The 15,678-nt window shown below is 41.4% G+C and overlaps 1 protein-coding gene across 1 annotated transcript in view; it reads right to left on the bottom strand.

Annotated features, from left to right (window-relative positions):
- Positions 1 to 1,266: 1,266 nt before the first annotated feature.
- pdlim2 (PDZ and LIM domain 2 (mystique)) overlaps positions 1,267 to 15,678 on the bottom strand; it is a 37,398-nt gene continuing 22,986 nt past the window's right edge. Inside the window, exons 7-10 of the mRNA XM_061071425.1 lie at positions 9,046 to 9,164; positions 4,645 to 4,793; positions 3,418 to 3,529; positions 1,267 to 2,429 (exon numbers count right to left, since the gene is read on the bottom strand). Coding sequence (XP_060927408.1) covers positions 2,237 to 2,429; positions 3,418 to 3,529; positions 4,645 to 4,793; positions 9,046 to 9,164 — 573 coding nt within the window. The 3' untranslated portion in view covers positions 1,267 to 2,236. The remainder of the gene's footprint in view (positions 2,430 to 3,417; positions 3,530 to 4,644; positions 4,794 to 9,045; positions 9,165 to 15,678) is intronic.

The raw sequence follows: 15,678 nt of genomic DNA, 5'->3' as shown, positions 1-15,678 counted from the left end.
TTCTGCTCCCTCATTTTTTCAGCCCTTACCAATTTCAGGGACACATTGAAACTATAGTCATACTGCCCTCGTCTGGTTAGAAACGTGAATTACAGGAATTTCACTTGATATACATGATCTTTTATTATTCAGGATCATATTTTACGTGGATTATAATAAACGTGTAGAATAATATTCTATATCAAAGACTGCAACCAGGGTTAATCTCACTTTCATGAGTTCTCAAAGAGAACCAGAGCTGCAAATTATGTTGCCAATAAGACGAGGCCGACGCCCTACTTGACAAACCTGTCTTCTTTCAACTGTAATATCCCTGTTCAGCTGTCATTCATAAGGACCATTAACGTCTGATGTCATATCAGATCATGTGATCGATGAATTCTGTCTTAATGAAAAAGGGGTGTGTAGTTTAACTAACGTGGATCATGAAGTCTCACAGTCCTTTACTATACATATATAGTACTATCTATGCAAATGTATGTTAGATGTTGCAATTTTTCTCAGCCAAGGACCCCCACCAGACAGATAATAGTCCAGGGGACCCCCCCATCCACCTCCCTTGAAATAATTTGGGTTTATTTTATTACACTTCGTTATGTGAAAAAACAACAAGAATGTTTTGAACATGTAATCGAAGAATACCCACATATGATGAAGTTTAAAGGACTGATTTAACAGAGGTCAACAGTGACGTCAAAATAAACTTGTTGGAAGTAATATATGTATTTACATTTACTGTCCTATTTTTTGAAGAAATTGTACTTTCTTGATTCTTGTTGTTCTGGGTTTGTATCCTCATTGTTGAATGCACTTATTGTAAGTTGCTTTGGACAAAAGCGTCAGCTAAATGAAAAATGAAATGAAATTATATAGTATTAGCACAGCAGACATTTTGACAAGTTCTAGCAGGGAAAGCAGAAATTTAAGACATTCGTGAATCTACACACAGATGTATTTTAACACCTGTGGAGTGAACCGAGTTATTATTATTATTAGCAACATCTGAAGTTATCACCATGAAGGAACAACAAAATGTCAGCTTTGCAAGTAAATATATATTGAACTTAATTTAAAATCTTAAGTTCATATTACACAAAGCACTAAAGACAAACATTTTTTTCTATATATTACTGTAGTTATTTGTCTCACCATGTGGCAAAGAGCCAACAACAATCAGATGTCACCAAAATGTAATGAGGCAGTGATGATGTATGGAGACATTTGGATTCAGACATTATTGCAACACAATCATAGTCACCGAAGCAGTTTCAGGTTGTGCGATTTTATTAAGTGCCACATGAAATGCGAACATTAAAGTGTATTTCTGAGTACTGCTGTGAATGCATTATCGTCATCAAATCTTTTCACACTAAATGGCCTGTGCATACAGAATGCATTTTAAATGGTTTATATTATAGAATACAGTTCAATCACAAAAACATCAAAAATATTTTGTATTGAATAAATCTCCCTCATAAGCATCAAAACATAAGCAAATGTTTTTTTCTCCTTTTTTTTAACCCATATTCTGTTTACAAAAGAAATACAGAAGAAATTAAACTTTAACTCAACTCTTTTGTGTCTGTTATTACGTGCTCACCCCCCCCCTTCCCCTCGCTCATGCATGCACACACCCACCCACACACACACGCACACCCACACACACACACACAGATGCAGCTAAGGCATGCAGAAGCCACCACACTCCTGCACGTGAAAGCATGCAACCATACACACCCACACAGAGCACTGTGTATACACACTGCATTTGTTCATACTGTACACTAATGCAGTGTAGGTGAGATTTTTGGTCCCTTTGTGTTCAGCAGAAGATTCAATTGATTATCCAGATCGTCAGAGTCGGAGAGACAGTCCTGCCAAGTTTGTCTAAATTGTTGGTGTAATGTAAAACTGGCCGTAGAACGTGATGTGGCCTGAGTCCATGGAAGCTGTGCATCATTAGAGCTAAGATTATATATAAAGACTGTGGAGGCTGCATCTTGTGAAAAACAAAGCCGCAAATTCAGATACAATTATACCAAAGGCAAGAATGTGAATCATAATATTGCAAAATATAGTTAAATGGGATCAGAAAAGATCATCCTCGGCCATGTCACTGACCAGTGTCCACCTCCGTGCTCCATGCCAAGGTCTATAACTGAGTCAGATGAGGTGGTTCTTCAGGCAGACAAGCAGCACTCTGCGTCCCAAGAGGGACAGATGTGGCGTGGCGCTTTCATTGGCGAGGGGACAAGGTGGCTTGGGGGGAAGTACCTGGGCCTTGATACCTCTCTTTGGCATGCTTCTCACAGTACATCACATCTCCAGCCCAAAAATGACCTCTCATCTTGAGGTTAAGACCGCAGTCTGCGCAGGCGTAGCACTCTGTGTGGCGGTAGCGGTCGTCCAGGATACGCACGGCCTGTGAGCTGTGGAAAGATGAAGGCAGTCAGAGACTTTGGAGTCGATGTGATAACAGAGTAAATTGATTTCCAAAGTGAATCAACTAAAGAGCTGGAGAGATTAGAACAGACAGACATAGTCTAACTTTTAAAGGAAAACAAACCTTGAGCAGACCTGCTACTAATATCTGTCATGAGTGATCCGAATCACAAGTGGTCGGCACCACATTCAGGTCTGAATGCATCAGATCACTTAAAACACATTAAGAGGTTGTCTCATTCTTCTCGCTGTGAGAACTCAAATGCTTCCGGAGCCACATGTGAAGGACCGCCTCCTGAGCTGACCTACTTTGAGTCTTCTCACTGTCCATACGTGGATTTTATTGTATCAACACAGACCAACATATAATGATAATGATACTTTTCTTAAACTGACTAAAATCTTTCTTCATCGCACAGCTGCAAGACATATGCAGCTCCCCTCCTGATTCTGTGTCTTGGAGAGAGTAAACATTTACAACGGATACATCAAACTCAGACTGGGTAATAATAACATAATTTGGTCTTCCCAAAATCAAAACACACGTTTACTCGCGAAACGGGGAAGTGAGATATGATCAAGAAAGTTCACAGGAAGCATTTTAATACCAATTAACACTGTCCACTTGTGTTCGCATCTCTTGGGACAGATGTTAATAGCAGGTCTGAACAGGGTCTTTGACACCACCGCAAAAAACATGTTCATGTTCCACTTGAATCATTTTTATAAACAAATGTTTTGTCAATGTAGTAACATGATGCAGTTTTGCCTGTAACAAGAAGTGAAGGAGACAACTTATCTGCATCATGATTACAGACAATACAGACAAAACATTTATAATAATAATAATAATAAAACAAACACGCACACTTAATATCTGCAGCATCTTTTACTGAAAAGAAAATGATCCATGTAATTACTGCAGTATAATACTTATGACAGTGAGCGTGTAAAATCATGTGACAGTGGACTCACACAATGCTGGTGCCACACTTCTCACAGGTATGATATTTGCTGACTCCTCCCACTGATGTATTCGGTTTGGGGACGTTGGGCGAAAGTTTCCCGGGGAACCGCAGGGCCGCCTCTGAAGTTACACACAGACAAACACACACACACGCTGCTCACAAAGATGTTTTGATAGGTTTGCGTGTCTCATCACATCAACACCGCTTGTCTCCACTGCTCTCTGCCAGTGGAGCGTGTTTGCGTTTCCCACTAGTCATCACCCATTGGACACGCTTCATGAAATAGGTTTCCACACACTGGACATTATTGCATCAGGAAAGAATGTAAGACCTATCTAGATTTATTTGCTCTGACATCTATCAAAGCAAAGAGGTGAAAGGAGAACAGAGGAATTCCGAGATATGCTGCTCAGATTATGAACTGTACACTGGAGAGCTGTTCTCTCCAGATCCAGCCCAGGTGAAGACCATATGGAAGTCACTATTCTGTTACTCGCACTCACTTGGTCTGCGTGATACACATTTGACAGATGATTTCAAGATGGACATGCAGCCAGCAAACAACTGCAGGAGGTGATGTGAATTATGTTGCATTTGACACAGACAAATTCTGAAAGCAACCGCTGATAGGAATCTGTTACATGTCTGTAGTCTGATTGCTTTTGATGCTCCATCTAAAAGGTTTCATGTAACTACAATTTTCCAACAAATAGATTTTTTGGAACAGAATGAACATTAAATTTTGATTTATGAAATGATCTGTAGGGGCTGTTTGTGGGAATGCAAATGTCCGAGTCAGTTGCTGTGGACATTCTAGAGTTTTTCTGCTAGCCCACAAAACTCTATATATATTATCTGGAGGATTCAACACGAGTGAACGGGCAAGTTGATGAAGTTTCAAACATATCACAGACGCAAAACTGAAGAAAAACTAGAAGAATACAGGATAAAAGGAGAAGCCATACACGTGGAAGACGTATATGAAGATGTAAACTTAGATAAAGAGATTTAAGAGCTTTTGGTAAAAAGGGTCGACACTGGTTTCAGTGTCCTGTAATCAAACATGTGTTCTCAGTGGCGGAATTAATACATGTTATTCCTCCTTCTCCATCCCGCCTTAACGTTTTGTGGAGATTTTTTCTGTTGAATGTGTCTTAACCTCCTGCTGCATTCTTCACATGTGAAAGGCAAATTTCAGACAAATTCCGGACCCCATTGTGCACATAGTGCTAACCTTTCTCATCAGCCTCCAGGACCTCCTGCAGCATTTTAAAGGTGTTGGACTGACGAGGTTCCGTCTGCGACTCCCTATTCTCCTGGATCATCTTGTACACCTCTGAGTCCTTGTCGAACCTCTGCATGGTAAAGTCAGAGCTCGAACTGCTGTGGAAAGAAAAAGAGGGAAAAACGTGAGATATAATATTCTCTGAATTCAAACTGTGGGCCAAACTCTTTGTGAACTCTGGTGAGTGTGGTTTAAGTGAATCCAGAGGAAATGAGGGATGGGGGCAGCAGCTGGCTTTGAGACTTTGACCTCCAAACATCAAGTCTAGATTGCGCACCACAGGCAAGAGGCCAAACACCAATCACAGGCTCTGCAGGATCGACCTCCGATCACCTTACAGAATATGTTGTGACTCAGAAAACAGCCCCAAGGTTAAAACAAAAGGACATAAGACTGACAATGGAAGTTATTGCATGTGTTATTTTTCTAATGCATAAACTAGGAGTTAAATCTTTTAAGAAGCTATGATTATGTAAGCAGAAAATCCTAAGTCCTTACAGAAAATGACAGACACGAGCTTCAAAGCTTTAATTAAAAATCTAAGAAAAAGTCAAGGAACAACATAAAAACTTGTAACTTTGCGTCTTGTTTTCAGCCAGGAGGGGGAAGGAGAGGAAACTTTTACCGAAGGGGTTGTACATGGTGTCAGGTCATTAAACAATTAGCACAAAAGATCAGTGGCTCACTTTTCAAGTAAATTCTTTAACCCTGCTGTGGTGGAAAAGCGGTTTCCCTTTACTGCTTCCTAATGTTAGGCTGAATACCAGTCCCTCCCCGCCCCCTGCTGAGGAGACGCATGGGTCTGGACTGGCAGATGCATTTGTAAGTTACAAGAAGCACAAAGACACAAAGTGTGTTCTTGTGTCAGGTATTAGTGTGCACGGTGCTGCTGGGTGTTTGCTGTCAGCAGGAACCGGTTGGCTAACTGGGCCAGGTGTGGTTTGATGCTTTCCGCCTGTAGCAAACATGTCGGGAAGAGTCAGTTGATTTAGCCTGACTGACTGTCTCACCTGCTGTCACTCTCAAAGAATTTGCCCAAATATTTACTGTTCAACTGACACCTGCGCTGTGGAGAATCTGCTCAGAGACAATGACCTCAACTTCACCAGTGTCAACAGTTGCTGTGATTTAACATATAGATTGTAACATATTTTACCATCACTACTCTATGAGGCTTTAAATTGACTTATATAATTTTTTGCTTCCTTTAGACTCTTGTCTCATCTCACATTTCACTTTCAATTGTCTAATGGTTTAATATGTTCAATGTCTTCATGTCCTTTTATGTAAAGCTATTGTTGTAAAGCACCTTGAGATGCTATATAAATTCAGATTAGTATTATAATTTGCTCTGCACTCCTGAATATTGTATCTGCAGTAAAACAATGATTGTGAGTAAGAGTAAAATTTGTCCAGTGAACACTGATAAAGTTGATTCACATGTTCAGTTTCAAACCCATTGTGCACAGTGGTATTTACTCTGCAAATCCTTGGCGTCCTCCCTTGTTGTGCTCCGACAGTTCTGAAAAGAAGTAATATTCCCTTTTTCGCTTGTCTTCAATCTGTCAAACACGTGCTTAGTATGACTCAGCTCACAACCATTAAACCATTTGACCAGTAAAAGAAAAACTCCCTGTCTGCTTTGGTCTTAGGTTTAGAATCACTGTCCAGCTGCATTGTTCTTACACTGGGGGACTGTGATTGAAAAGTCCAGCAGTGAGTCTTTGTTAAAGCTGAAAATCTGCATTTTGTTCTTTCATCGTTTCCTCACATGAGAAAATGTGAATGAAACTGGAGATGACAAAAACATGAGACAACAAATATGTGCCCAAAACAAATGTTCAGGCCTTTTCCTCTGCATCACTGAACGTGGTTCAAATTGAAAACAGACCTCCAAAAACACACGCTCAAACTTCTCCTCATGCTCAGCTCCACCCTTAGCAAGCCATTTCCCCTTTATGCTTCGCTCACCAGCTCATCTGACATGCAATCTCAAAACAACATGGAAAGTCTAGGTCAAATGGGAAACAAATAGATGATGGTCAGAGAGAGAACCACACACAACTAGACGAGCAGCTGCGTGCACAGATTCATGCACAGAGTTCACAAAGTATCAGAGAACTTCAGTCTAGCTTTTTAATCTGGGAATGGCTCTTTCAAATAGTCTCACATTTACACAATGTCTGCATCTGAGACTCATGTGCTGCTGGTTTCCATGCCCAGACTTGGCAAAGCGGAGCAATGATAACAATCTAGTCATAGCAGAGATTCAAAATGCGTGTAGCCAAAACATATGCAAGATCACAGGGCTAAATTCCGACCACATTTCTGAATGCGAATGATTCACAGTTCAACATCCAAACCAAAAACACAGTTATCTGAGGAAAGATATCACAATGGCTAAACTGGATATCCCAAACTCACCTTAAACCGATCAAAGACAAAGAGGCAGCTCAGCTTCAGCTCACTGAACCGGTCCTATTGTTTCACACACTGCTGCAGATACTCAGAGCACACAGAGAAACAAACTAAACAAGCACACACACTCAGATGCTGAACACACACCTCTATCTAAACCAGACAAGACAGAAAAACAAGGTTCTGACTGAAAGGTGTGCCCCAGGGCTCAAAGTCATTGGCCATGCGACATAAAGGGGTGGGTGAATGGGTGTCACTGAGTCTGTGATTGGCTGGGGAGGAGCAGGGAGAGGCTTGCTGTGCAGGCTGGGGGCTCCAGACTGGAGGCCAATCAGGGGGGATAGGGGGAAAAAAAAAATCTGACTTTTTGGCAATGTGGGGTGTTTGGCTATGACTGCATTTGCTGAAAATTCATATCACTAGATGTGGCTACCCAGGAGGGAAGTGGGGCCAAAGTCAACCATGGCGCTCTGTGAAAACACAGGCACCAGGCTCTCCAGCAGAGAGAGAGTGGACACAATGGATTATGAGAAAGACTAGATAAAGATGTTCATTTCTGCTGAGACAGAAATACACTGGTGATTCTGAGTGAATCCAGATCGTTTTCAGCACCTGCACAAAACTAAATGAGACAAATTAGGGCTTCATCACCTCAGAGTGGGGGAAGCAAGAAAGAGCAAACTGAAGTGCAGGTGGTGAACACTATATAAAGTTTCACAAAGGCTAAAAGTCAAACGCAGACGTCAACTCAGAGTGCAGCTGCAAACAGCTTAGAGCACCAGGGGTCAGCTGCAGCACAGCAGTGAATTCACAATGTGACTAACAGACTCCTCGGCCCATTCACACCTTAACTCTGCCTTTCCATACAGACCTTTGAAAGGAAGGAACAATTACAAATATACAACAGAAAGTTTCTAGCAGTGACTGGCCTCACAGATACATTTCAAGTATGGAAAATAAAGAACTATTATAAACACTACAACAAGCATTTATCATTCAATATAATAGACATGCAGCAGATATAACTTCTGGCATGTTTAGGTTGATTATCTCATATCAAAACTGTCCCAACTTGGACAACGAAGGAAGTTCAGCGTTCCTAGGATTAGTGCAGATTTTTTCAAAGACAAATGCTAATGCTGATATTTACAGAGCTTGACTTCTGATGGCTAATATATAGCTGATGTTTTTGCATCTGATAAAATACAATCAATTAATACTTATAACAAAAGAGTCAAAAGTCTTAACAGAGATTTATTTGATACCCAAGCATTATTCATTTGAATGAAAATAAATGTGAATTATATCTGTTTGTTTTTAGACCGATTCATGTTTTCATCCCTGTCTGTTTGATTATTGGTATGTAAGCAAGATTACACAAAAACTGCTGGACGGATTATAACAAAACTTTGAAGGACATCGTTTAGGACAAGAATTTGTTTTAAATGTGGCACATTTAGGGCATTGATATCTAGAAGTGTGTGAACTTTGGTGCAGTTTGATTGAATATAATGTGACTGCTGGGTCTCGGGGGAGGTACGTGCTGTACTGATTGCCAATGTAGTTAGGTGGGAGTAACCACTGCTGGCCTATAATTGGTGCAGACTGTCTGCCCGGAGTGTGGATGCTGTTTTACTCTCCTGTCTTTGGAGAGGAACTAGATTTGGATTGGGAATAATTGTAAACAGTTCGATATTAGTTAAAAAGTTACTTTAATACACAAAAGGTCAGTATAAAACATGGGGTGGAGTGACACTAAGAGACAGTGGTGTATCTTCTGGAATATTTATGGGAAAATGTCCAACCAACCAATTTCACATAGATTGATTGTTTCCTAATTATATTTGGACAACTGTATATATATTTCTGGGAATATGGTGTCTTAACATGTTTTAATACAATGCTGCTGTTTGTGATGCGCCTGCTGTTTACCTGCGTCGGGGAGACATGGGTACATCCCGATCAGTGGGACTGTGGGGAGAGTAGCGTCCTGGTGGTGTCGGGGTTCTGCTGGACATGGAGTTCTTTCTGTAGTCTGTGGGGGAGAACTCCTGTGGAGGAAGAGAGACGACACAAAGAAGAAACAGAAAGTAATTGAGCGTGAAACGTCTCGCAGCAGCTGAAACCAACTTCACATTGTGAGCTGAGGAATCTATTAAGATACTTGGGCAAGTGCTTAGAGCATGATGGAATGATACTGCACAAGAGACACAAAGGGAGTTATGTTGAGTGCAGATGCAGGAATTCAGCAGAAAATGTCTCCACTAATCACATACACTGGCTCTGGACAAATGCAGTGTCACTATGTGAGAATGCTTTAAATCTGAGGAGATGGTACTGTGTGACAACCTGGAATAAAACAAAGTCTGACACAGTTATGTTGGATATATTCAGTCAAGATCAAACCTGAGAGATGTATCAGTAATTAAAATGAATTCCAGAAGGAGAGAGACCACATACAGAACACTGGAGCACTTTCACAAGCAGAACAAACAACAGTCACTGTTTGATTGTACAGTATTTCATGTTGTGTGTTCTCAAAGTTTCTGTTGCATGACTCCGTTTGATTTAACATGAGTCAGTACTCTGCGATACTGACGTAAGAGTCCAGCATTCAACTGTAGCTATAATTGTTGTAACTGATATTAAACAGTGCCAAAAAGAAAGAGAGCACAAGTATAACATCAGTCCAAACTCTAGATCAATGGGAACCAGAAAGCCGTTTTTCAACCAGCAATAAAACCAGGAAGAATCATTAAACAAGACTTCACAGTGAGTCAGGCCTATAGCGAGGCGAAAGCGATCACACGTGTGGTTACAAAAAACAAACACTCGCTGCAGTGTTTGTGATCCATGATGCAAAACTGGTCAGGGCAACATGTCCAAGCTGAAGAAATACCTGGTCGGACAAAAATACTGTACCACTAAAAGCTGCTAATTAATTAACCAGTTGGCTTAAGTTGATGTTGGTTTTAAAAACAGAACAAGATGCTGAATGTCCCTTTAACGTTTGAAGGTCTTCTGCACTCGTTTGATGATAAGTTGCCAACCACCAGCAGATGTCAGGGACAGATCGTCATGTGTACCTTAGCATCATCAGGGGTTTGGGCCTTTTAATCATAACACAGCCTCTGCTGAGGCAGGCCCACCACAGGCTGATCATCCATGGGCGTGTGTCCATGACATCTTGGGGCCCAGTTTGGGTATTTCCTCATTGGTTGAAGGATTTTGCACTATGTGATGTTTCCTTTTTGGTTTGATGCAGGGCTCGTCCGTGGATTTCTTGCTCTTGGTGGATATTGCAATAAAACCCCTGCAGTCAACCTCAACTATAATATAACTGGACTTTCCGCCCCTGTGTTGGTTAGCTTAGCATTTTATATAACACCAACAGAAAGTAGAGTTAAATACCCACAGAAAAAAAAACATACTGAATTGAAGGTCCTTGTGCCATATTGGTTCAAATATAAACAGTATCCACCCACAATGAGGGGAACCTCTATTACATTTTTATCTTGATTACCATTTATAATCAGAGCTACACTTCAGTTCCCTCAGCTGATAGAAGATGGATTGTGTGGCAACAGATGTTTGGCACCAATTCCAGTATTGGTTTGATGGGAAACGACAGTGCCAGCATGTACTTCAATAGGTTCCAGATGCAGAGCAAATCTCACAATTATTCATGGTCATAAAACATAAACTGTGTCGCTGCCTCATCGTGGGATGAGAAAAGACCTTCCAAAAGGGGCAAAGTGAATATTCAACTGTTGCCAGAAGAGGGCGCTACATACCTACTGTACACAATCCATTCATAGACTCAGTAGATGTGCCAAAGATATTTTAATTGTAGCTGAAACCAAGATAGGAGAAGACTGTGACATTAAGTGCAAAGGTTTAAAGCTGTTGAACTTTAATCGCCATAAAAGAGCTTGATTGATCCACATGTGAAATTGACCTTGGGAACATGATCACAGTTAACACCCACGCACAGTGTGTGCACAGTTCATGACTCAAACCCGGCACTTGTAGTGTCAGGAATACCAACAGATTTATATACATCACTGACTGGCATCGACCATGTGCACCTCTGATACTGACCGCTTACTGATCACAGCAGGCTCATGCACTGCTGCAATGACACAATAACATGATTTGGAAAAAAAGAAAAAGAAACATGTTTTAAACAAGTTTCAAAACAGTTTCATAATTTCCAGTTTGCTAAGGAAACAGAGCCATTACGGTCTGTTGGGTCTGTGCATAGTCCAGGAAAACTCAAGAGTGCAAACAACCCCCAGATAACTCCACAGTACAGCTTTGAAAATAAGCTCACTGAGTTTCTCTCTCTAACCGTCAGCAGCTGGCATCAGGTTTACACAGGTTCCATCCAAGGAAAAAATGCCTCAGCCCGGGTTTTTCGAACCGGTACACGTCTGAGACTGAGCTGGAGCTCGATGCTGACACAGTGGCACCGATGGGAGTCAAAGATTTGTGCGTCCAATGCCAGCACCCGCTTCCAATTCAGCAACTCTTTGAACAATGTCTCTGTTCTCAATTGAGTCCAATTTTCCTCTTCTTTTTCCTTAGCGAGTGGGCAGATTAGTGGTGCGTGCCAGGAAGCCTTTACCAGAAATGATCACTGGTGCGTCTCCCTATGATTCCTCCCAGGATAAACCCAGCATAATAACAGCAGGCTCAGAAGATCATTTATTCCATACCATCACAATACAAGAGAACAACTGAGTCCTCTCCTGCTGCGAAACAATCTCAAGGGCATATACCTGAAAGAGATATATGCTTTAGGGATTCGTATCGGGAAGACCTAGGGAAGCTGCCCAGTATGTGTGTATGAATCCAAACTAATGCAAACCATACCTATGTTATATAAGTGTCTGGCTACTGAGTGTGGATCTTCAGGCTCTCCAACAGCGGAGAGTTTACAGATAAAAACGCAACTCTAATCTATGAGACTCAAGAGGAATGCAATGAAGTAAAGAAAAACAAAAAGGAAGAAGAGAGAAAAAAAAACACGCGCTCCACTGGGAGAATGTGGCTGTGATTGAGCTTGACCTTAGAAAGTTGAAAAAACTTGAGCGGTTCTCCCATCACCATCATCCATGCCGCAATGTCCAGTGCCAGATTTTTATAGCTGTAACCATGGCACGGCTGGCAGCGGCCTTATACTGCGTCTGAAACATCTTTGTTCTAAAATCATCACTGTTCCATTGTGAGCCATTAAACCATTACGCACGCTTGATCTCCGAGCTGCAATGTGTTTGGTAAACTGCACCATGGTAGTGCCAACAATGCCCCTATGTCTCATGCACCAACAAACTCAGGGAGGGGCAAAGGCGAGCAGAGGAAAGCCTGTTATTTTGTCTTGGACGGGAGCGTGACTCAGAGATGGGAGAGACCACTGGAGAAAAATCTGCAGCCAATTCTTCCTGGTTCCTGTGGCCGGCTAAAGGAGGAAACTCTGATTAAAGCCGCACTGAACTGTAATCAGGAGTTTATAGGCAACATACCAGTGACTTTCCCTAATGATCCTGGATGTTGTGCTGGCCTTGACTTGCATATACAATAACATATCTGACTTAAAAGGCTGTCAATGAAGTTTTGTACTGAGCAGAATGTGTGAGACCAAACACTCAAACACAAGTAAGATGTCCTGAAACCCCTAGTTACTTCACGGTTTTCTGATCCAATTAGAAAAGTTTTGTGTTTTCCACATTTCTGTGTTTGTGTTTTTGTTTGAGCTGTGAACTGGATTTCGTTGCTTTCTGTGAAACAATCACAGCAAAGCAACATCTATCGACTTATTCCTAAAATCTCTGTCTGTCTGTATGTGGAAAACATATCTTGAACGATCTTTTCAGCTTCACACTTGACATGTGTATTGTTAGGGGCCCAAGGAAATTCAATGTAGAATTAACGATATGTTCAATATTAATACAATCTAAACAGGCAAACAGAGGCCATCAGTGAGGGCGGGGCTTCACAGACAGTCTGCGGACCAAGTTGAACATGTAATCTTCTGCATCCATAAAGTTAAACTAGCGGCCCACAGGCCGAAACGGTTCCGTCAGCAATAATATCTGTCCTGCAGATAATTTTGATAATCTGATGCTTTATATTCAGCTGATTACAAAGCTTTTATTGAAGGATTGTAAACAAAGTCTGATGCTTGTGTATATTGCCTCTGAAATAGCCAACATGCAATCTATGAAAAATAACACCAGGTCAGTAAATCATTCAAACCTATATATGACCTACAAACAATAACAGTAATGAAGCTTATTTAGTAGGTTTAGGGATTCTTTGCTAATGCTGCATGGTTTCTGTCATCGCACACTTTTGACAAAGACTAAGTGACCGGCTTACGCTGAAGAAATGAAAAAAAAACAGGATGAATAGTGAAAATATGCAACATAATCACTTAAACACTAAAAAGACTTATATGATTGGTCGCTTAAAGACGCAAACAAACAGGAAATGGCGAAGAGCATTGAGGGCAGCTGTTTTAAATCAAGGCCCGTGGGAGATGTTGGGGACATTGCCAATGGAGGAGCCTACAGTCTGGCTCCAAGCAGGCCACTCTGCATCATCATCATCATCACCACCACCCTGCAGCTTCAATTACAGGGCACGGGCCAGGATCGCACATGAGTGATGCCTGGAGGAGCTTTTGTTTAGAGAGGCTTGGTGCTGCAGTGAGAAAGTGCTATTACTGCTTATTCACTGTCTCGACCACAGACATGACTGCTGAACTAAAACGAGGGAGGGGACACCAGACATGCTGGGCTGGGTAATAATCAGGGCTGTGTACAGCCGTGTGCACTGGTGGAGGTCCTGAGCAAAGACCTGAGGCCAACATGCTCGTTATCCACTGTCACCGCTGGTGCCTGCCTTGTAATTATGTCTGAGCGATGGTTCATTATTGTTTCCACATTCTGTAATAAAATAAGAGAATCTATGGGTAATCAAGGGGCATAGTTTTATATCAAAATTCATGTCATTAACTTTATTTACTTTTTTCTATGGCCTCATCCCAATGCAGCCGTTTTACTGACGGTCTCAGACTACAAATACTGTAGAATGGCACGCAGTAGAGCACATACCTCCTCCAAGGCCCTAATTCAATTCAATTGAGCTGCACCACATTGCACTCACTCATATCAGTTCAACTAAAAGTGCCTGATTTATTTAATCAAGATTCATGAATTATTCCCTGGGAAAAGAGTGAATATATCCAAATGATGGCTGCAGACTGACTACATCTCCTATAGACCTTGCTTTAAGTGATCCTCTCGCGGTATTTTCAAGCACAGCATTTAATATACAACAGCTGCATCTTGTTTTAAGTTTATAGGGTTGGTCATTTGTTTCTGAAACACTTTTTTACCTTTTCAAAAGGTAAAAAGTTCAAATCCTATTCATAGCCATCAATAAAGTCTTCTGTAAAGAAAAGAAAAAAAGCTGAAGTCTGTGGCCCTTGGGGGACTGTAAAACAAGACCAATCATTTCATTTGGATCGGATGAAATGATTGGTCAGTGAACCTGTCTGTCACTAACCGACCTGCCTGCGTGCTGCCTGTACTTTCACTGCACATGAGCGGAGCCTTGAGTCTGGGAGACATACACCACTGAAGCAAAGGAGGATTGTCAGAAGTTAGTGAGCAAGTCCTGGAAAACTCAGCCTCTAGCAGTTGTCAGTCAGTGTCCGTTCATGTTTTGTGCGAATGAGCTTTAACAAGCCGGCCAATGGGAGGGGTAGGAATGTAAAGGTAGCATTTTTTTTCAAAGTGTAACTTTTCCGGGATTACCAACCCCAGCTTTAAGGCATCTTACCGTTTTCCAAAAAGATGTACACTTCTTCATGGAACATAAAGTAAGCTTTAAAAGTCTAGCTCAATCTTCTCAATCCTCTATAATTCGTGGAACAGGCTTATACAGTGCAGCATTCAATAAAGTGACAGATCTCCATGATGCCAGTGTTGATACCCCCTCTTCTCCATTCGCTCACGACGGCCACACACCATCAGACCGCTCCAGATATAAACCATATGTACAAGATTAGAGGCCAAATGAACAGCAGAGGGACGACTGTGAGCACTGCAGTATGTCTGTGCACTGTTGCCACTGTTGGTTATAAACAGATCTACATTTAGTTGTTTTACTTTATGCCTGTGGGACATTAATTTTCAGTTTCCAGTCTTAAGTCAGTATAAGTGCCTAAGGAGCTTTCCTGTAACACCAAAGCGTTTACACGCAGGGTGACAAATTAAAGGAAAAACCAATGGTGATGGGCCTCAACAGCTTTCGTCATGATCAAAATATCCACATAAAAATATGGACACATATTATGAACCCTGTGTCAGTAAAGACAATCTTCTAACAATATTACAACTGAGTTAACGTAAGCATTCATTATTAATTGCATTTATACAGGTCAAGAAATCTCCTCCTCTTGTGGTTAAATGGAACATCCCCCCTGAGACAATACCAAGTCTCTCGACAAATAGGGGCTTAAAGTTGGCTGGAGTATCAAACCACACCATAACACAG

The sequence above is a fragment of the Limanda limanda genome, chromosome 5, assembly GCF_963576545.1.
Source record: "Limanda limanda chromosome 5, fLimLim1.1, whole genome shotgun sequence".
Lineage (NCBI taxonomy): Eukaryota > Metazoa > Chordata > Actinopteri > Pleuronectiformes > Pleuronectidae > Limanda > Limanda limanda.
This window is presented reverse-complemented; position numbering and strand designations above follow the sequence as displayed.